The 23,508-nt window shown below is 46.2% G+C and overlaps 1 protein-coding gene across 1 annotated transcript in view; it reads right to left on the minus strand.

The window, feature by feature from the left end:
* Positions 1 to 23,508, minus strand: part of AHSG (alpha 2-HS glycoprotein) — a 72,942-nt gene that overhangs the window by 32,169 nt on the left and 17,265 nt on the right. The window contains exons 3-5 of the mRNA XM_069213131.1: positions 12,037 to 12,121; positions 4,879 to 5,042; positions 214 to 327 (exon numbers count right to left, since the gene is read on the minus strand). Coding sequence (XP_069069232.1) covers positions 214 to 327; positions 4,879 to 5,042; positions 12,037 to 12,121 — 363 coding nt within the window. The remainder of the gene's footprint in view (positions 1 to 213; positions 328 to 4,878; positions 5,043 to 12,036; positions 12,122 to 23,508) is intronic.

The following is a 23,508-nucleotide window of genomic DNA, read 5'->3' on the forward strand; positions in this document are numbered from 1 at the left end:
AGCGCAAGGAGAGAGCAGGACTGTGCCATGTCCTAATTCCTGCCCTCTCTATGTCACCCAGGGTAGTGCAGCAATTTGTCTTGCTGTATTGCATTGTGTGATTTTTTCATAAATTTGCCCTACACTTTTAACTAGTTAAAAACTCATCATTGCCGACCCTTTCACCCACTTAAGCTTTCAGGTAGACTGAATATGTTCACATATCACACTTACTTCATCATCTCCCGATAGCCGCACACAGCTCTCCGTAGCATTCTTGGCATCTTCAGTGGTGCAGTTAGTAGCCACAACAACAAACTCAAGCTCCACAGAATTCTCTGGGACAGTCTAATCACGAAGAAAACATGCATTTAGGGTTTCCGATCAAAAAATGACATATCTTTGATATTGACCTCTGTAAACGTGTCATATTTCGCATAAAATATTACATCTTTGTGTAAACATGCTGATTGATTCACCAGGTTCTCTTCTATAATTCTGACAGAGATATTCACAACACATGAGATTATAGATTGCACCACTGCTGTTTTACAGTGTTTAATTTCTTCTTTCTGTAATATTGTTTTTTTCTAAGACAAGTATAGCGAATGCACGAGATGCTGCTGAAAAGTGCATTGAATTCCGATATGTATACTTTATCAAGTGGCCTTGTGATGCAACCCATGTTTATTCACACACCTGTCTATAATACATAAATTGAACAGTATACAGATATTAGAAACACAAGATCAAAGGCACTGGCCCTTTGGGCCAGGTTAATTGTGGTGTGTAAGCCCCTGATTGCTACTGTGGAAAAGATGTTGTTTTATGCTTTCTTTCCATTCCACATTTCACAAAAGGCCATCTGTCTGACTCATACCCCAAAACAAGCATTGCCAAAACCAACATGTCTGGCCTTTACAAGCCTCTAAATATAATAATTATTATTAGTAGTAGTAGTTGTAGCAGTAGAAGTAGGAGTAGCAGTAGCATCTTTTTTGTAAGATATGCAACAGAAGTTAAAAGAGCAAGAGCAACACAAAAGTAATAAAAAACAAAAATGATGTACATGTGTGTGTAGAAACAAAATATTTAATAATGACATCCTTCAAAAATAAATTTAAGACAGATTAAAATTAAAGCAGAACTGAAAAGGGATTACCCTGTGAGCCCAAGTTAGTGGGCCACTGTATAAGAAGATGGGCCACTTTATAGGCAGATGTGTTTAAGTGCAAGAGAAAAATGCCAACACTCCTAGTGACGTGAGCAAAGGGCTGAGGAGTGCTGACCCATTTCCCCCTGTAATGGAAGAAAGCAAAATGTGAATGACACAAGTTAGCCAATAGGGCAACATGGTACGAGTTGGCTGGTTGCCTAGAGGCATCTCTGTGTTTTTTTTAAGTGTGCATGTATTTGAATATGATTTTTCTGGAAAACATGAGGCCAGCAAGACAGCTAAAGCTATCTCTACGACAGATCGAAAAACAATGTTCTTGTAGAACTGACAGGGAAATGTATGTGCAAATAGAAATATATCTGAAGCAGGATAAATTACATGGTTATGTGCCCTTTAAATATGCGTACAAGAGCCTACATGAGAAAACTCAACCTTAGATTTATTTTTTTAATCTGCATAACACGCTCATTTTTTATCAGAATTTCTAAGTTTGAACTATAATGATAATGAAGTACGACCTATGAAGAAATCAACGGAAGCAGCCCTAGTTTTGAGAGGATACCAACTTCGGTTAATGGGTGAAAATACACATATTGGTTGCATGCGTTTTCCGGGGTTAAATTGACCCACATTAGCCACAGTGGCTCATCCTGGAATGGACCACAATCCATTGCAGGTAACAAGCCAGTGACTGAAGTGTGTCAACAATAACAGTAACAACAACAATAATACTAGGTACACTTATACAGTGCACTTTATAATTTGTCTAGTTTCTAGGATATTTGTTCTCTCCAAACCCTACAAGGATTTTAAATGAAGGTAGGTGATGTTATTTGGTTATTCTATATTATACTTTGCTCTTCTATAATTATGCTATACCACGATGTGCTGTTTTCTTACATGTTATATTTTGTTATAATTACATGCCTTGTTGATACTGTTTAGTTTTCTTTCCTCAGAAGACACTCAAAGGTGTCGCGGAGTGCAGCACAGCAGCCAAAATGCTGGGCTGCGTGACAGGCAGCGCAAAAACATAAGCAGTGAAATAGTAGTTCTTTAATATCAAAAAATGAAACTGTAACTCAGTCATTGAAGCTGCAATTTAATTACATACTCTTAATTCATTATGTTTCACTCAAACGTAAGAATAGCCAATAGACTGTATAAAACATATAATACATATAAATCAACATACAAACAAACAAATGCTGAATTCCATAAAAACGTATAGTCCATCACTCATCCCCTCATTTCAAAACAACGTGGTTATCACCAATATTTTCAACATAAATCCATCGCGTCCCAGTTCTTCTTAAATGCAATTAGCATATATTGCGTTATGTTGCGTTTTGTTTGCCCGGGAAATCCCTGGTCCTTCTGCTATGTGTATGAGGCCCCTTTGGATGGCCCCCATGTATCTCGAAGTGTGTTCTTGATTCTGTGGCTGTCTTTATGTGGCGGCCATCTTAAAAAAGGATAAAATATCCTTTCTCAAACTAGCGTGGCGGCCATCCTAATTTAGAATATGTGTTTCAGCCGCTGCCCACCTCACTCCTTTTCCACTCTCCATGCAATACTGCACTGCTCTCATGCTACACCTAGTATTAGAGCATCCGTCAAGATTGGTCTGAGCGGCTTGCTCTGCCACTCAGATAGTACAATGGAGTCTGTGCAGTTTCTCCAACCCTTGGAGAAACCTAAGTGTGCATGTCAGTTTGGCCTACCTAAGATGGCTGGCCAAACTGCTTCCCCATCCCATGGCCCAGACCAAACGTTATCCACAACTGTGTCAATTCAGACGTTGTGTTCACTTTAACCAAGAATTTCTGACAACCGGTTTGCTTGATTCCTTTCTAAATTCGTATTATATTGTTTCAACTTTCCTAATATATGCTAGTTGAAGCGCTCTATGCATCATTGCAATTTTGTGTTCCAAGGCATGTGGCAAAGGGATGCATCGTTCACTACCTAACAAGTTCCATTAGCATTTCATACATGGTATGCAAGTCTTTCTTCCCAAATCAGGCTTAGCAGCCTTTATTTAATAATAGCTTTTGAGGAGACACAAAGCCAGGCTTATGCAGGAAGAGGACAGAAAATAATGAGCATGTGGCTTTGAGTGCTACACAATAAGGCAATTCACGAAGTTATTTTCGTCCATAAACATTCATTTACAGGCAAAACTCCTTTGTTTAGTTCTGCTGAAATAAACTATTCCTTAATGGTTTAAAGGTTTTAGAACTCTAGACTTCTTTGCCACAAGTGTGAAGAAATCCAAACCAGTAAATCCCATGCACATTGAGGGAAGTGAGGGGAACAAGGCGTGGTAAACTTGTATGTTTGTGAACACCCACAAATATGTACATTTATTGACATTCCCATCCTCCAATGTGAACCTATCCCACCCGGAAATGTGTGAGCATTTAATCCTACCTAGGGCTAGAGTAATTCCCATTCACAACCAGATTCGAGTGGGGCGTTGGGGAAGGGCGTTCCCGGTGAGAAATTTAAAGCCCAGAGAGGAAAAAACAGTAGGCGTTCTCACAGTGGGATCCTCTCCGTATTTCTACAATGTGTAGAATTATGCACAGCAGGAACAGGAGTAGGGTGTTGAAGCTACATGACATTACTAGACGTACACCTGCAAACATGCGCCATGCATAGCTTTCTAGGCATGCTACTGGGAATGCATGTGATTTACAAACCCCTGTAAATCTGCACCGGCACATACGTGTACTTTTATAAGTGCAAATTTACTGCTTCTTTGTGAAGTGGTCCCAATATGTTTTCAAAGCTGACATTGAAGGTCTGAAAGACTAAGGGCCTGGTTTAGAGTTTTGCAGATGGGTTACTCTCTCACAAACAAGATTGATATCCCGTCTGCCGTATTATGATCTCCATTGGCTATAAAAGGATCATAGTATGGCAGACAGGATATCCGTCCATTTGTGACAGAGTAACCCCATCCACCAAAGTCAGGCCCTAACAGAATATGACACATTATCCCATCCTCTCCCTTCAAGAAAAGTAGTGATGGTGGTACAATGCAATAATTTAAGCACATATATTTTTGTACTGGCCTGATAAAAGGGAGGCTCTTGTTGGATGGTGTCCTGGGCCCAGTTTGTGCCTACTGCTCAGCCGGAGGCCCATCTTTAACTACTTTTAAAATTCTTATACTCTGAGGGTTTGGGTCGGTTGCCTGTCCTGCGTCCCAAAAGCAGTAGCTCAGAACACCTTCTGCATTTAGTTGAAATGTTTGTCCTGTCTGATTAATTATTAGGATACATTTATTGTAAAGTTATAGGATCGGACTTGGTTTGAGTCAACAGTAAAATTGATAATAAATGGGCCCAGGGGCAAGTATGAGGTTAGTTATATGGGTATGAATAGGGGCTAAAAAGATTAAGAAAATGGGCAGGAAAGAGTCAGGGTAAGGATTAAGGTAAGGTTAGAGTTAACGTGAAGTCAATTGAGGATAAAAGAACATGTTTATTATGTAGCTCCTTATTGTAGGGACCTTTTGGCAACATACATCTCATTAAAAATGTGGATGGGTCAAGGGTATGGATTTATTGTAATTGTAATTAGTTGTCATGGCATTCTCTTTCATGATCAAGATCTAAGCAGGCCTACATAATTGTCTCATGTTTTATGCAGTTGAAATATTAAGCTTAGCCATAGGCTCTTCAAATGTAGTATGAACTGCATTTGACACATACCCAAATTCGAGCTCGTCCAATTTCATGGAACAGAAAGTAGACATTGTCATCAGGACTGTTTACTTGCTGGAGTAAAGTATCAACAGCTTGGGCTACCTGTGTGTCATTCAAGGGTGCCAACACTGGGCAATCTGGACAAATGCTGGCAATATCTTCGGCTGAATCTGAAAGAAGAAGCAAAACTATAGTTGTTTGTCAAATACAAGGCGCAGATATGTCAACTGCCATGGAAGATTCCACAATAACTACTTTTCTTCGAATTACATTTTTTAAGTCCTTATTTGTCCATTGCTGTTTCCTCCTTTTTGTTTTGGGCACCTTTTTGTTTTTTTCTTTCTATTTTTAACCATATGGTGGCAGTTCTCCCAATGTCTAGAAAGTGTGCACCTTTCCTGCCTCCTGTTTAGCTCATTTAATAAAGCAGTGTGTCTTCTCTATCAGAATTAGTTTTTGTTAGGATATCTCTGTACTTTTTCACCGTCCACCTTCTTACTGTATCACCTGCATGCTTCTTCACACTCTTTGTTTTTTATTTCATTGGTTGAAATAAACCATCCTTTGTGATACATTTCTTCCATCTGTGAGCAAATATGAAAAATGATACAAGTATAACATAGATTTTCTTTGGATAACAAACTGTTGAACTTAAGGCAGGGCCATCAAGACTTGTTGAAATATATACCACACTTAATCGCTTAGTGGTGGTGACAGGGTGTCAGAAGAGAACAGTTATCATTATTCCATAAGGGCTTATGAATTGAAAGTCAGTCTAGCACAAGTAGTTAGTTGTCCTGCTAAATTTGTAGAACCTGGTGGTGCAATTAGATGAAAATCTATCTGAATGCTGTTCAGAAGACACTAAAGTGATGGCAATTCAATCAGATTCTGAGGAGAATAAACGTTTTCAGAGCCCATCCAATTGGGAAGTGTACAATGACCAATAAACAAAGAAGGAGAGCGAAGATACATTCACAATCTCTATTTATACTGTGGCAGGTTTTGTCATTTTCTTAAGCGTTGTAGAAGTATACCTAGATCATTCAAGTTTTAAACATTGGTAACGTTATCTTTACAAAGACAACAGGCAGCAGAAAACTAGATTCCAACACAATGAAGGAAGCTGACTTGTTGAGTGAAAAAATGAAGGGCCTGATTACGAGTTCGGCGGACAGGTCATTCCGTCTGCTGAACGTCTGACGGAGATGTTGCCACCATACTGCCAACCGCCACGCAGGGCCCATTACAACTTTCCCGCTGGGCTGGTGGGAGGAAACCGAGGTTTCTGCCCACCAGCCCAGCGGGAAAGTGGGAGCAGCATTGTCACCATCTCGTAATCGAGCTGGTGGCAATGCTGCCACCCGCAGGGTGCACGAGCACCCTCAAAAGGCTTACTGTCTGCACAACAGGCAGTGATCATTGCGGGGGTGCTGGGCAGGGGGACCCCTGCACTGCCCATGCCAAGAGAATGGGCAGAGCAGGCCCCTCCTGTGGTCCTCTTCACCTGTTCTCCACCAGTCTTTCATGGTGGTGGAACTGGGTGATTCCAGCCACCGTCAGTTCGTTGGATAGAAGATCATGGTGGTAGGTTGGCTGGGCTGCCCGTCAACCTGGTAATGTGGCGATCGGACTACCACAATTGCGGTGGTCTGACAGCCACTGTGAGTGTGGCAGTCCAAGGACCGCCAAACTCATAATCAGACCTGAAGTCAGTGCCAAAAGGGATAGTTAATAGAATGCCTTCTGCAGTATCTCACATGATTCCCTTGAAAATTATTTTGTTGCATGGGCAGCAAAACACAATTTCACAGCATTAGCGAATTTTATGGATATACAGTTTGTCCAGTCTTTTCAAGTTCTAGTAATTAAGGGAACTGTTCTACAGCAGGTGAAGACAGTTGATAGGTCTATGTTATCCTCAAGTGTGGTGTGGTTTTTTATGCATATCCTTTCTCTGCTTTGTTTTGAAAGTCAGGAACAGAAAATGTATTTTGATTTGATAGACACTAAATTCAAGGTTATTTTATATATGCCTTGGCTGACTTACATAACGCATATATTGTTTGGGCAGCAAGAACAGTGCAGTTCAATTCAGATTCTTGTCAAATTTGATTTTAAGGGACCCCTAGAGGGGGACAAATGGAAGGCACACTTCCACAAAGTTGGGCTGTTTAATTATTAGGTTATGTCTTTCCGACTATGCATGCCCTTGAAGCATTTCAATGCTTTATGGATGAATTAATGGAGTAACTTCTAAAAGCTTTCTGTATTGTCTACTTGGATGACATTCTAATTTATTCAAACCTTATGAAAAACACATACATGTTAATGCAGTTTTACATAAATAATGAGATCACTAACTCTTTGCCTAAATGGATAAATGTGTCTCCCATTATACTACAGTAGAGTATTTAAGATAATTCATTACAGGAGAGGCTTCAAATGTTTGACGGCCCACACCTACCACAGTCAAGGCTACTGAATTGTGTTTAGGCTTTGCCAATTTTTATAGAAGGTGCATTCATCAGTCTTCTGAAATCCCATTAATAAGTTACTACATGAAAGAGCAGTCTTTCAGTGGTAAAAAGATGTAGACCAGGCTTTCTTAAAGGAATGCTATTTAGTGGACCTGTTTTGCAACATCCAGTGGTACTGGAACATTTTTTATAGTGTGACTGCTTGGTGGTTAACAATTTCGGGAAATGATCCACATCTTCGGAATTAGTATTTGATGTCCTCTGCTCTTTGTAAGGCATAGACACACACTTCTGAATAACATTTAGACTCCCTCTGCCTGGATATAGATCACATCTCGGGCATACCCACCTAGGTTCATCCAGCTCTGGATAACTTCCATATTCACAGAGTTATTTATAGAGACCACAGGTACTGAGCTCTTGACACTGATCAAACTCATTCCTATCTGGATAAAGTATAGGCTCTCTAGTCTCTAGACTCCAGACTCAGCAGTGGATTAAATAACATGAATGGCAAAGTACATTGGGGTCAGGGACAGAACCTCACAGCGCACACACGTATATTGTGCATTAGTGATGTTAGTACTAGGATCCAGATTAGCACATAGAAGCAGAACTTTACATGAGTTGACAGTAGACCTTCATTCATGACAGATAAAAAGGTCCTCACAACTAATGATTCACAAAACACAGTAGACTGCCACCAGTGCTCTATAAGCTATATCCATGTCAGGGAAATTAGTCCACTGTGAGTCAAATAAAGGCACACTTAGTGCACCCCTCCAGGACACAGGACTGTTCCTGTATCTCACTCATGTGAAGGGACAGGCATAGGCCTTCTCAGACAGGGAATCTAAATCAAAAAGCGGGACTCCAGATACTTTCAGTCGAGCACTCAGGGAAGGGGAACATGACTGTCCACCATGCAGGAAGAATTCCTGTCCCAAAACACTTACTTGACAACTACTGTTTAGCTTCACACAAATTACAATTGTTGCCCAACATTGTAAAACCTTGCAATGACACACAAATATCAGTTACACTGAAACACATATCAGGTTCACAGCTTTATTTTCTTGGCGCACATACCATGAGCACTGTTGGCGCTATGTCTCAAGGAAACCCTCTGTTGACAAAGAATGCATGATCACTTTCCAGCCTCACACTGACCTGTAGCCGATGCTCACAGTATAACCTCATACAGGCAGAACCCATCATCACTGTCTAGAGTCACACTGGCACACATGATCAAGTCCTCGTCTTACACTGCCTGACACACAGATGATGATCATGAACTAGACTGCCCCACAGGTTAGTCATTTCTACTTTTTATACTCACACTATCACCCTCAATCAGTGCCCTCTTTCACACTGACACGAAAGCCAAGGTCAACATTCAGGCCACCTCAGTCTAACAGACCAGTTGTGATCACAGCCCAGACTCATAGTAACACACAGTTCATGCTAGCTAATCTCAGACTGACACACGTAGCACCCACTCTCCAGAATAATAGTAACACACATTCCATGCTCACTATAAGAACTGAATAGAAGGAATTTCCTAGCAGTTGGAAATTAAGGGCCTCATTACGAGTGTGGCAGGCTCATGACCGTCACACTCGCTGTGATGGTCTGACCGCCGTACGCCAGGCAGTCTGACCACCACATTGCAACCCTGACAGGCAGACCAGCCACAGTTCCGCCATCACTGCCAGGAATGTGGTTCCCGACCGGCTGACAGTGGTTGGATTGGTGGTCAGCCATGGCAATGGTGAACTCAGTGCCGCCGTGCTGATCACAACTCCACTTTCTACCAGCCTTTTCATGGTGGGGACCCTGTCATGAAAAGGCTGGCTGAAAGCTAGTGCTGGAGACCACACGGGGCCTGTATTGCCCATGGCATAGGCAGTGCAGGGTCCCAATGCCCAGCACCCTCAAAATGCGCACTGTCTGCTGTGTAGACAGTGCACATTTCAAAGGGGCTGGTGGCCCCCTATGTGTGACAGTGTTGGCCTCAGCTCCATGAGGAGCCAAAGCCAATACCATTGCATGGGACTGGCGGGCAGATGGTCAGCCCACCAGCCTCATAATGAGACCCTAAGTCTTAAGGTAAAATCTTTGACAGAGATGAGCTGGTTGGTGTACCCGACTTCTGCTCCATTGTGAACAAGCTGAAGTTGTGCCAAGGGCCTGTCAACCACAGAACGTTGTTTTCGATGGCGCTTTACTTTTTCTAAGCACTTTTCAACATAAAACTTCCATAAATTCATACCCCAATTTCCTCTTAACCCAATGAAATGACCTTGGTGTCTTTTTGCTCATTATGGGGGTCATTATGAGTTCAGCGGACGGTTTTTACCATCCGCTGAACTTCCAACGGGGAGGTTGCCACCACACAGGCTACCTCCCTGCCGTACCCGTTCTCCGCCAGCCTTTCATAGCGGTGCTACTGCCATGAAAAGTCTGGGGGAGAACAAGGTTGTAATCCCCAGGGCAGCGCTGCTTGCAGCACTGCCCTGGCAGATTAGGGCCACCACCGTCCTCCAGACCGCCAGAACCTCTGATCCCAGTGGAGTTGGCAGTTTCCTGGCGGCCCGACCACCAGGGTTGTAATTTGGCAGTCAGACTGCCTCATTGGCAGCGGTCCGACTGCCATCCGCGAGTCTGGGGTTCTAGTGACCGCCAGTCACGTAATGAGGCCCTAAGTGTTTCTCTAGATTTCTAATTTGGTTTGTGAATTTTACTGTGTTATTTTCCTGACTTTAAAATTGTTTGTTACTGCTTGAGTTTAACATGCATGTTCCTGGGATTGGCTGCTGCTTGTGGCATAGCTACCAAGAGTTTGGCAGAGATTCTCTCAGAATAATGTTTTGACCTAACCTCTCAAAATAATAACCCAATTTGTAAAAAAGTACATTTAAACTGAATTCCCAACATTTTCAAGTGATTTGTTACTTGCAGAACCCTCTCATATTTTGCATAATGTAGGCCTGAGTACTTTGTGGAGAGCCTGTGCATGTTTATACACTGCAGTTCACAGCAGTCCACTACAGGGCAAAGCAGGATTTTTTGTTTGACCATAGAAGTATAATAAAAATGCACACTATAGACATGAAATAGTTTTTTTATATTTATGGCATGAGTAAGCCCAAGACAGCTCATAGTGGAATGCTGTTTAATATAAACATAAAATAAAAAAACTATGTGCCAGATTATGAGGCTAGCGGTCCGGAGACCAGCAGCCTCGCGGTGGCTGTTGGACCGCCACAGCTGTGGTGGTCTGACTGCCACATTACGAGGTTGGCGGGCAGACCCTGTAAGCACCGCTTTGCTGATTACAACCTTGTTCTCCATCTGCCTGTTCATGGCAGTACCACCACCAAGAAAAAGCTCTCAGAGAACAGGTGCAGGTGGCCATAGGGGGAGCCACTACACTGCCCATGCCCATAGGGTCCCCCTGCCCAGCACCCTCAAAATGCGCACTGTCTACTGCATGGGCAGGGCAGGGATCCCCGTACCTAGCAACATCGCAATGCTCACTGTCTGCTTTGCAGACAGTGAGCATTCTGAGGGTGCTGCTGCACCCTATGGCGACAGTATTGCCGCTGGCTCGATTACAAGCCAGCAACAATGCTGCTGCCACTTTCCCACTGTGCTAGCATGTGGAAACCAAGGTTTCCGCCCGCCAGCCCAGCGGGAAAGTCGTAATAGGTCCGGTGGGGAGGAAGATAGTGTGGCGGCAACCTCCCAGTTGGAAGTTTGGTGGACGGTTGAAACCTTCCGCTGAACTCCTAACCAGGCCTATGGTGTACAAGGCACCCCTAACTGGAAAGATAGACAGATTAATGGCTACATTACATTATGGCCCTTCCATAAGCATAAGGCATGCAGCTTTGCACAGACTTACCTGGCTCTGACTGGCATTATAAAAGCGAGTTTAAAGCATGACTTATTTCATTTAGGTTGAATGCTGTTTCTCCCACCTTCAAGACATGACCAGAGGGCTGCAGAGTTTGCGCATTTTTCCTTCCCAGCGGCCTTTGTGAAAAAGCATGTACTGCTATGTCAGTCGGGGGCGGGATGGGGGAGTTAGGAAAGAGCTTGTTAGGGGGTACTCTTTCAATGCTTCTGATAGGATTCTACTGACGTAAGTGCAATATTGGTCATTAGAGCAGTATCAAGATAACCACTGGTTGTGTAAATGATTTCCATTTAGCATAATACTTAAGTGGATGTATCTCATGTGGAAGGCCTGGCATAGCAGTGTCCTTCGTTGAGGGGTGTTGCACAAGCCTGCAGTTGCACATCACAGACAAATCCTAAGAGGCTTTTCATAAGAAATATTCAACATTTAGCTAATAGGGTCTGCCAAGGATTCATTCCTTGCCCACAACAGCCCTGTTTATTCCAGTGATGTCAATAAAGCCCTCAACATAGTCTACCTGACCACTTCCAGGGCTGTGACAACTTAGAGATTGCCTCAGAAGACCTAAGGAATTTGAATTTTCCAGTTTGCTTTTCTGCCAAGGTACCATCATCAATGCTGATGGGGAGATGAGTGGTCTCATCTAAAATCCAGGACTTATCTACTCTTTCTATTTGAAAATAATGATTAAATTATATGTAATGCATATATAATGTGTAATATAGAATGTGAAACTGTACATTAAATAAACCAACTTACCTGGCTCTGACTTGCACCTGTAGCCTATAACAGTAAAGTTGCCATCAAGTTTGGACAGTTTGACATCACAGTCACCTTCAACTGCCTGTAGATAAAACAGAAAGCTGAAATGTAAACTTAAATTCACAACAATTGTAGATCATTCCATGTGAGGCTTCAGACATGTACTTTAATTACTGTTTCTAAACTGTATTTGTAAATTTCATTTGGGGTACAACCATTGTGTGGGTGTGAATTCACACCATCATGTAATGTATCATAAAGAATTAACAACATCTATTAATCAGCCATCACAAACCAACAACACACAAGCCACACCTAAGCGAGTTCTAGATTCACAACTAGGTTGGATGTGGCTTCATGTAATTTCAGGGAGATGCCATTCATGATATTTTTCAGGATATTTTACATCAGAGTGACCATGAAAATTTTACATCAGAGTGACTATGATTTGAACATGTTCTGCACTGGAAAATAGGGATTGCACAAGATGAGGTGCTGCATTTTTGTACTATAAACTGGGCCAGTGTTCCACAAACTAATCCACACATCAATAGTTCTAGGGTGGTTTGCCTGGATGGTGCTGTGTTGATACAAATTATTACCACAAACAAAAGGTAAATGCTGCAAATGCTTTGAAAGGATGAAATTGTTGAAGTAGGTAATTAGATGATCAGAAAAAATGAAAAGAGAACTAGCATGAGTTTATGAATTCACTTATTTTAAAGTAATATTTCGAGGTTTACCTTGATAGCACTGTATCTTGATCTAACTCTGATATTATCAATCTGTACTGCTGAAGGAAGCAAGGGGAGTAGATTGCATGACAGAAAATCAAGGGCAATTTTGAATTACAAGAATATCATGTCAATAATATTGTTCACAAAAATATCGAGTTTACATACTTGGGCCCAATTATGAGGCTGGCGGTCTTGAGACCACCAGCCCCGCGGTGGCGGTCTGGACAGCAGCTGCTGTGGCATTAGACCACCACATTAGGACCCTGGAGGCCAGACCGCTAGGGTACCGCCATCACCCCCGGGATGATTCTAATGGGCTGGCGAAGGTCGGAATCAGTCAGGGCGGTGCTGCACGCAGTGCCACCCTGCTGATTACGACCTAGTTCTCCGTCAGCCTTTTCATGGAAGTGAAACCGCTATGAAAAAGCTTGCGGCGAACGGGTGCAGGGGGCTACAGGTTGGCCCCTGCACTGCCTATGCACTTGGCATGGGCAGTGCAGGGTTCCTCCTGCCCAGCATCCTCTCAATGCTCACTGTCTGCTCTGCAGACAGTGAGCATTGCAAGGGTGATGTTGCACATCTGCGGCGGCGGCATTGCTGCCGTGACAATGCTGCCACCACTTTCCTGCTGGGCTGGCGGGCAAAAACACAGCCCAGCGAGAAAGTCGTAATGGGTCTAGCGGGGATTTAGCCAGTGTGGCGGCAACTTCCCAGTCAGAAATTCGGTGGATGGGTTCCTCTTGATTCCAGAAAGATTCTAAAAGTCTGGGGTTTTGGGTCCAATACTTTTACCCCTTTCTGCCTTTGAAGTTGGCAAACTTCAAACAAAGTCTCAAGTGTTTGCAAAATCCTTCCTTGTCCAGGCCAGGCCCCAGACACACACCAGGGGGTTGGAGACAGTATTGTGTGGGGGCAGGCACAGTCCTTTCAGGTGTAAGTGACCACTCCTCCCTCTACTGTAGCTCAGATGGGTCATCAGGATATGCAGGCTACACCCCAGCTCCCTTTGTGTCACTGTCTAGAGGAGAGGTGCAAACAGCCCAACTGTCAAACTTACCCAGGCGGGGAATCCACAAACAGGCAGGGTCACAGAATGGTTTAAGCAAGAAAATGCCTACTTTCTAAAAGTGGCATTTTCAAACTCATAATCTAAAAAACAACTTCACTAAAATATGTATTTTTAATTTGTGAGTTCAGAGACCCCCAAACTCCATATTTCTTATTATCAAATTATTTAAAGGCAGCCCCCATGTTAGCCTATGGGAGAGATAGGCCTTGCAACAGTGAAAACGAAATTTGGCAGTATTTCACTGTTAGGACATGTAAAATACACCAGTACATGTCCTACCTTTTAAATACACTGCAACCTTCCCGTGGGCCTACCTAGGGCCTACCTTAGGGGTGCCTTACCTGTACCAAAAAGGAAGGTTTAGGCCTGGCAGGTGGGTACACTTGCCAGGTAGAATTGGCAATTTAAAACTGCAGTGGCAGGTCCAAGCCATGTTTACAGGGCTACTAATGTGGGTGGCACAACCAATGCTGCAGGCCCGCTAGTATCATTTGACTTACAGGCCCTGGGCACACCTAGTGCACTGTACTAGGGACTTGCCAGTAAATCTAATATGCCAATCATGGATAACCCAATCACCAATGCAATTTACACAGGGAGGACTTGCACTTTCACACTGATCAGCAGTGGTAAAGGGCACAGAGCCAATAAACCAGCAAAAAGAGAGTCAAGTATATCATAAAAACAGGAGATCAGAAGGCAAAAAGACAGGCGAGACACACCAAGAATCTGCCAGGTCTAACAAGCCCTTTATAACTTAGTACCTCTGTAGGAGGCTGGCCTGGTTTATAGTGGGTACCTGGTGGTACTTACACCTTCTGCCAGGCCTAGTTATCCCTTATTAGTAGATTAGTAGTGTTCTAGCAGCTTAGGCTGATAGAGGTAGCTATAGCAGAGCAGCTTAGGCTGAACTAGGAGGCATGCAAAGCTCCTACTATACCTCTTATATCACATAGGTACTATATCATAAGAGCACAATACTCAGAGTTACTAAAAATAAAGATACTTTATTTAAGGGACAACGTGCCAAAAATATCTCAGAGGATATACTCCCTTAGGAGATCAGTAAAATACACAAAATATACACACAAACCAACATCAGGTAAGTAAAATAGTCAGAAAGTAGTGCAAACACTGTAGAATACAATAGGATGCAATAGGCCTAGGGGCAACACAAACCATATACTCTGAAAGTGGAATGCGAACCACGAATGGACCCCTAGGCTAGTGTAGTGTGTGGAGGGTCGCTGGGAGTGTAAGAAAACACTAAGGGTGTCCAAGATGCCCCACCCCAAGACCCTGAAAAGTAGGAGTAAAGTGATACTACTTCCCCAAAAAACACACTAAACTCGTGATAGAGGATTCTGCAAAGACCACAACAGACTGCAAAGCACTGAAGATGGATTCCTGGACCTGAGGACCTGCAAAAGAAGGGGACCAAGTCCAAGAGTCGTGAAAGTGTCCGGGGGGGCAGGAGCCCACTAAACCCCAGATGAAGGTGCAAAATGGCTGCCTCTGGATGGAAGAAGCTGAAGATTCTGCAGCAACTAAAGGTGCTAGGAACTTCTCCTTTGTGCAAAAGATGTCCCATGGAGTGCTGGAGGATGCAGCGTTGTTTCCTTGGAGAAAGACCGCAAACAAGCCTTGCTAGTTGCAAAGGTCATGGATGAAGAAAAAGGGTGATGCCAGGGGCCCAGGAAGGACCAGGATGTCGCCACTTGGGAGAGGAGACAGAGGGGGCCCTTTGCAATATAGAGCAGGCAGCACCCGCAGAGGTCCTTGAACATGGGTTCAAGAAGACTGAGCCTGGCGGTCGTCTCAACACTACAAAAGAGGGTCCCACGAAGCCAGAGGTCAGCTCAGCGAATTTAGCAATGCAGGACAGAGTGCTGGAGACCTGGGCTAGGCTGTGCACAAAGGATTCCTTGCAAAAGTGCACAGAAGCCCTAGCAGCTACAGTTCACGCGGTGCACAGGATTACTGTCTGGAGAGGGGAGGCACGGACTTACCTCCTCCAAATTTGGACAGTTGGACCACTAGACAGTCTGGGTCACTTGGGTCCACCACCTGTGTTCCAGGGGCCACGCTCATCAAGATGAGAGGGGTCCCAGAGTACCGGTGACGCTGAAGTTAGGTGCCTGCAGGAGCAGGGGGAAGACTCCGTCCACCCACAGGGAGTTTTCTTTGTGGCTTCCAGTGCAGGGTGAAGGCAGACAGCCCTCGGAGCATGCACCACCAGGAAACAGTCAAGAAAGCCAGAAGGATTAGGCGCTACAATTTCACTGGTAGTCTTCTTGCTACTTTGTTGCAGTTTTGCAGGCGTCCTGGAGCAGTCAGCAGTCGATCCTTGGCAGATTTCGAAGAGGGAGATGCAGAGGAACTCTGGTGAATTCTTGCAAATCGTTTTCTGAGGAAAAGCCCACAGGAGAGACCCTAAATAGCCCTCAGAGGAGGATTGGCCAGCTAGTGAGGTAAGCACCTATCAGGAGGGGTCTCTGACTTCACCTGCTGGCACTGGCCACTCTGAGGCCTTCATTGTGCCCTCACACCTCTGGATTCAAGATGGCAGAGGTATGAGACACACTGGAGGAGCTCTGGGTACCACCCCTGGGGTGGTAATGGACAGGGGAGTGGTCACTTCCCTTTCTTTTGTCCAGTTTCGCACCAGAGCAGGGACTGGGGGTTCCCTGAACTGGTGTAGACTGGCTTGTGCAAGGAGGGCACCATCTGTGCCCTTCAAAGCATTTCCAGAGGCTGCGAGAGGCTACTCCTCCCCAGCCCTTAACACCTATTTCCAAAGGGAGAGGGTGTCACACCCTCTCTCAGAGGAAATTCTTTGTTCTGCCTTCCTGGGACTGGGCTGCCCAGACCCCGGGAGGGCAGAATCCTGTCTATGGGTTGGCAGCAGCAGTAGCTGCAGAGAACAGCCCAGCGAGCTGGTTTGGAAGTACCCGGGGTCCATAGTGGAGCCCCGGGGTGCATGGGATTGGCACCCCAATACCAGATTTGGCATGGGGGGACAATTCCATGATCTTAGACATGTTACATGGCCATATTCGGAGTTACCATTGTGAAGCTACATATAGGTATTGACCTATATGTAGTACACACGTGTAATGGTGTCCCCGCACTCACATAGTCCGGGGAAATTGCCCTGAACTATGTGGGGGCACCTTGGCTAGTGCCAGGGTGCCCTCACACTTAGTAACTTTGCCCCTAACCTTCACTAAGTGAAGGTTAGACATATAGGTGACTTATAAGTTATTTAAGTGTAATGTAAAATGGCTGTGAAATAACGTGTGCGTTATTTCACTCAGGCTGCAGTGGCAGTCCTGTGTAAGATTTGTCTGAGCTCCCTATGGGTGGCAAAAGAAATGCTGCAGCCCATAGGGATCCACTGGAACCCCATTACCCTGGGTACCTAGGTACCATATACTAGGGAATTATAAGGGTGTTCCAGTGTGACAATTAGAATTGGTGAAATTGGTCACTAGCCTATAGTGACAATTTTAAAGGCAGAGAAAGCATAAGCACTGAGGTTCTGGTTAGCAGAGCCTCAGTGACACAGTTAGTCACTACACAGATACACACATTCATGCCACAAACTATGAGCACTGTGGTCCTGCTGGCTAGCAGGATCCCAGTGAGACAGGCAAAAACAAACTTACATACATGTGAAAAATGGGGGTAACATGCCAGGCAAGATGGTACTTTCCTACACAACTCCCCCCCAAACAAGGGACAATAAGGCTAAGCTTGCCCAGATGAGACTTCATTGTCTAAGTGGAAATATCTGGAGAGTCCATCTGCATTGGAGTGGGTTCTCCCAGGTCTATGTTCCACTGTATAGTCCATTCCCTGTAGGGAGATGGACCACCTCAACAATTTAGGGTTTTCACCTTTCATTTGTTTAAGCCATAATAGAGGTTTGTGGACTGTCTGAACAATAAAGTGAGTACCAAACAGGTATGGTCTCAACTTTTTCAGTGTCCAGACCACAGCAAAGGCCTCCCTCGCTATGGCAGACCAACGCTTTTCTCTAGGGGTCAACCTCCTGCTGATAAAAGCAACAGGTTGATCCTGGCCCTCAGTGTTAAGCTGTGATAGAACTACCCCTAATTCAGAAGCATCAGCCTGGACTATGATTGTTTTTAGAGTAACAAGGGCATTTTAGGACAGGTGCAGAGCACATGGCCTGTTTGAGCTCATGAAAAGCCTTTTGACAGCTAGCTGTCCACAATACCTTTTTAGGCATCTTTTTGCTGGTGAGGTCATTAAGTGGGGCTGCAAATGAGCCATAGTTCTTAGTGAACCTCCTATAGTACCCTGTGAGGCCTAGGAAGGCTCTCACCTGGGTTGAGTTGTAGGAGGAGCCCATTCCATAATGGTCTGGATCTTCCCCTGCAGTGGTGCAATCTGTTCCCCACCTACTATGTGGCCCAGATAAACCACTTTCCCCTGCCCTATCTGGGACTTTGAAGCCTTGATAGTGAGGCCTGCATTTTGTACGGCCTCCAAAACTTTCCATAGGTGGACCAGGTGATCATCCCAGGTGGAGCTAAAGACAGCTATGTCATCTAGATATGCTGCACTAAAAGCTTACAATCCTTGCAGAAATGTGTTCACCAACATCTGAAAAGTGGCAGGTGCATTTTTCACACCAAAGGGCATAACAGTGAACTGATAGTGCCCTCCAATGGTGGAGAATGCTGTTTTAGGTTTAGCATCCTCTGACAACTTAATCTGCCAATACCCTGCAGTTAAGTCAAAAGTGCTTAGATACTTGTCAGAAGCCAGTGTATCTATTAGCTCGTCTGCCCTGGGTATAGGGTGAGCATCAGTATCGGTTACTTGATTGAGACCTTTATAGTCAACACAAAACCTCATTTCCTTTTTACTATCTTTACTATGAGGTTTGGGGACAAGCATCACTGCGCTAGCCCATGGGCTTTCAGAAGGCTCAATTACTCCCAGATCCAACATTTTCTGTACCTCTTGTTTTATGCAATGTCTGACATGTTCAGGCTGCCTATAAATCTTACTTTTGACAGGCAAACTGTCTCCATTGTCAATTGTGTGCTCACACCAGGTAGTTGTACCTGGGACAAGTGAGAAGAGGTCAGAAAACTGATCTAAGAGATTTATGCAGTTGTCCGTCTGCTCAGCAGTAAGGCAACCTGCAAGTACCACTCCCTCCACTAAGCCATCAGCTTCAGTGGTGGAGAAGAGGTCAGGGAGAGGGTCACTCTCTTCTTCCTGCCCCTCATCAGTTGCCATGAGCAAGGTTAGGTCAGCCCTGTCATAATAAGGTTTTAGATGATTGACATGGGGCACCCTAAGGGTACTCCCGGCAGTTCTCAGGTCTACCAAGTAGGTGACCTCACCTTTCTTTTCAACAATGAGATGGGGTCCACTCCATTTGTCCTGGAGTGCTCTTGGGGCCACAGGCTCCAATACCCACACCTTCTGACCTGGGTGGTACTGAGTCAGGACAGCCTTCTGGTCATGCCATTGCATTTGTAGCTCTTGGCTACGGCAACGCACTCTACACAGGCATCCCAACAAAAGACATCAAACGACTCCAACGCATCCAGAACGCATCCGCCCGCCTGATCCTCGACATACCCCGCCGATGACACATCTCCCCTCACCTGAGGGACCTCCACTGGCTCCCCGTGGACAAGAGGATCACCTTTAAACTCCTCACCCACGCACACAGGGCTCTACACGACACCGGACCCACCTACCTGAACACCAGACTCAACTTCTACGTTCCCTCACGTCAACTACGCTCTGCCAACCTTGCCCTAGCCATCGTCCCCCGAATCCAGCGCAAGACCTCTGGCGGCAGATCCTTCTCCTACCTCGCCGCCAAGACCTGGAACGCACTCCCGACCTCACTACGCCAGACCCAGGACCTCCTCACCTTCAGGAGACTCCACAAGACATGGCTCTTCGAACGATAGCAGCACCACCGCCTCCCCCCGTAGCGCCTCGAAACCCTAACGGGTACATAGCGCGCTTTATAAATTAATGATTGATTGATTGGCTGGCCTGAAGGTTTTTACTTGCCTTTTTCATGTACTCAGCCATTCTGTATCTTAGGCCAAGTACATAATCCACAATGTCTTGCTTGGGAGTTTTTAAAGGTTGTTCCCAACCCTCCTTCACAAGAGCAAGGGGACCTCTTACAGGGTGCCCAAAGAGAAGTTCAAAGGGGCTAAAGCCCACTCCTTTTGGGGTACCTCCCTATAAGCAAAAAGGAGGCATGGCAACAGGACATCCCATCTCATCCTGAGTTTTTCAGGGAGTTCCATGATTATACCTTTGAGAGTTTAATTAAACCTCTCAACCAGACCATTTGTCTGTGGATGATAAGGAGTAGTGAACGTGTAGGTTACACCACACTCCTTCCACATAGCTTTGAGGTATGCAGACATGAAGTTACTACCTCTGTCTGACAACAAAACCTATTGCCTGAAGCTGTTGGAGGGTCAAGGGGGCCAACTATGTCAACCCCTATCCTCTCAAAGGGCACCCCAACCACTGGAAGTGGAATTAAGGGGGCCTTAGGTGTGCCACCAGACTTTCCACTGGCTTGGCAGGTCACACAGGAGCGACAGGACTCCTTAGTGTCCTCTGACATGTGAGGCCAGTGAAACAATGGAGCAAGTCTGTCCCAAGTTTTACTCTGGCCTAAATGCCCAGCCAAAGGAATATCATGAGCTAAAGTCAGAAGAAACTCCCTATACTGCAAAGGGATGACCAATCTCCTGGCAGCTCCAGGTTTAGGGTCCCTTGACTCAGTGAAGAAGATGTTATCTTCCCAATAGACCTTATGGCTATGAGTAATATCCCCATTCTGTTGTTTGACAGCTTGCTGTCTTAACCCCTTTAGTGTGGGACAGGTCTGCTGTGCCACACTCAGCTCTTCCCTAGAAGGCCCCCCTGCACCCAAAAGCTCAGCAGTGTCTGGTGCCAGCTCATCTGGTGTAGGTTCTGCACAGGGAGAGGATTCCTCTTCCTCAAAAGGGGAATCTTCTGAAGAGGGAGGGATAGTGGGCAAGGATATACCCTTTCTACCCCTAGCTTTTGGGAGCACTTGCTCCATTGTTCCAGGATCCAAGCTTCCCTGTCCTTTTCGCTTCTGGGCCTGAGCCCTTGTGAGAGCAAAGATATGCCCTAGAATGCCCTGCATTGCTGCATGAGCCTCCAACTCCACTTCAGCCCTAGCTGATGTCTCCAAATCATTGCCTAGTAAGCAGTCTACAGGTAAATCAGTGGCTACCACAACTTTCTTTGGGCCAGTACCCCCCTCAGTTGAGATTCACAACAGCCAGGGGGTGGCTAAGAGTGTTGTTATGAGCATCAGTCACTTGGTACTTCCCCGCCGCTGCAGCTCCGCCTGCCCAGGCCACTGGCAGGTAGGTTCTTGCTTTTTTCCTCCTTTGTCGTTTCTTTCTTGTTCTTTTTTCCATTCTCCGTTCTCCTCTTGTCCTTAGCGCTTTGTTCGTTTCCCGCCGCTGCCACCCTTGCGGCCCCGCCCCCCCCGCTCCCATTTGCTCTCCTTCCCTCCCACCTACCGCCTCCCAGCTGACCCCTCCTCCCCCCTTCCTTCTTATGACGGCCGCTGTGCGGCAGAGACAGCGACCCTTGACCCTCGGGTAGGTCGCTTCCATGCCGCTGCTGCTCCGCCTGCCCAGGCCCCTGCCAGGTAGATTCTTGCTTTTTTCCTACTTTGTCGTTCCTTTCTTGTTATTTTTCCATTCTCCATTCTCCTCTTGTCCTTAGCGCTTTGTTCGTTTCCCGCCGCTGCCACCCTTGCGGCCCCACCCCCCGCTACCATTTGCTCTCCTTCCCTCCCGCCTCCCAGCTGACCCCTCCTCCCCCCCTTCCTTCTTATGACGGCTGCTGCGTGGCTGAGACAGCGACCCTTGACCCTCGGGTAGGTCGCTTCCCCGCCGCTGCAGCTCCGCCTGCCCAGGCCCCTGCCAGGTAGATTCTTGCTTTTTCCCTCCTTTGTCGTTCCTTTCTTGTTCTTTTTTCCATTCTCCATTCTCCTCTTGTCCTTAGCGCTTTGTTCGTTTCCCGCCGCTGCCACCCTTGTGGCCCCGCCCCCCCTGCTCCCATTTGCTCTCTTTCCCTCTGCGCGGCTGCGCCGCTGGCGCACCAAAGGCGTGCCAAAGGCAAGCACGTCTGCGCCCGTCCGCACCCGGACCGCGCCCAGCGCCAGAACCCCTGGCCCCCACCGCAGTCAAAACAACCCGACTAAGATACGACGCTGCCTCCCTCTACGCCCTCAACACCGGACGAACGACCACCTGCTACCAAGCCAGCCCTAAACAAACCCATGGACCCTTCACCTGCCAAGCCTGCAAGTACACATTCCGCCGAACCTGCAGACCACCCACCGGCCCTCGCAACAACAGCCACCTCAAGTGCATCCTCCTCAACACACGCTCTGTCCACAAGCACGCCATCAAACTATGGGACCTCCTGGACACAACAGCACCAGAACTTTAGAAAAAAGGACCTAGGCACTCTATAAACATAAATTAGCCACTATATTAGTAATACACAGTCCATTAGTAAATAAGCAGATTAATTGAACAGATGAAATTAGCAGTACCAGACGTCGCCTTCATCACAGAAACCTGGATGAACGCCTCCTCTGCTCCAGACATCGCCATAGCCGTCCCCGACGGCTACAAGATCGCCCGGAAGGACCGCATCAACCAAACCGGAGGAGGAATCGCCATCATCTACAGGAACACCATCAACATCACGACCACCACCAAAGACACCCCCCTTCGCCGCCGAACACGTACACTTCCAGATCCACAGCGACCCCAGAACCAGCCTCAGAGGAATACTCGTCTACAGACCCCTGGGCCCACGCGCCCAATTCAGCGAAACCATCACAGATTTCATCAGCCCGCACGCCCTTGCCTCACCAGACTACATCCTCCTCGGGGACCTGAACTTCCACCTGGAGAAAAACAACGACAACAACACCGCCACCCTGCTCGACAACCTCGCCAACCTCGGACTCAAGCAACTGTTGAACACCCCCACCCACACCGCTGGCCACACACTCGACCCCCTCTTCTCCGCCAGCAACCACATCTCCTTCAGCCACTCCTCCGAGCTACACTGGACCGACCACTGATGCGTCCACTTCACCTTCAAACGGGAGACTCACCACCATCTCACACAACAAATCCCCCGCAGACGCTGGAGCAAAATCTCCACAGAGCAGCTCCTCTCAACACTGAGCCAAAACCCACCAGCCAACATCACTGACACCAACAACGCAGCCCACAGCCTCACACAGTGGATCACCAACTGTGCCGAAAACCTTGCACCACTTAAAAGCCCCCCAAGCTGGACCAGCATCAGGAAACCCCCATGGTTCACGCACGCCCTCAAAGAATCCAAGAAATCCTGCCGAACCCTCAAAAAAACCTGGTGCAGGGAACGAACCACAGAAAACATGACAGCCCTCCAGATCGCCACCCTGAACACCACCAGCTGATCCGCTCCACCAAAAGGACTTCATTCAAAGAGCGACTAGACAACAACACCCACAACAACAAGGAACTCTTCAACATCGTCAAAGAGCTCTCCAACCCCAGCGCCAGCTCCAACGACATCACACCCTCA

This window comes from Pleurodeles waltl, chromosome 11, assembly GCF_031143425.1.
Source record: "Pleurodeles waltl isolate 20211129_DDA chromosome 11, aPleWal1.hap1.20221129, whole genome shotgun sequence".
Lineage (NCBI taxonomy): Eukaryota > Metazoa > Chordata > Amphibia > Caudata > Salamandridae > Pleurodeles > Pleurodeles waltl.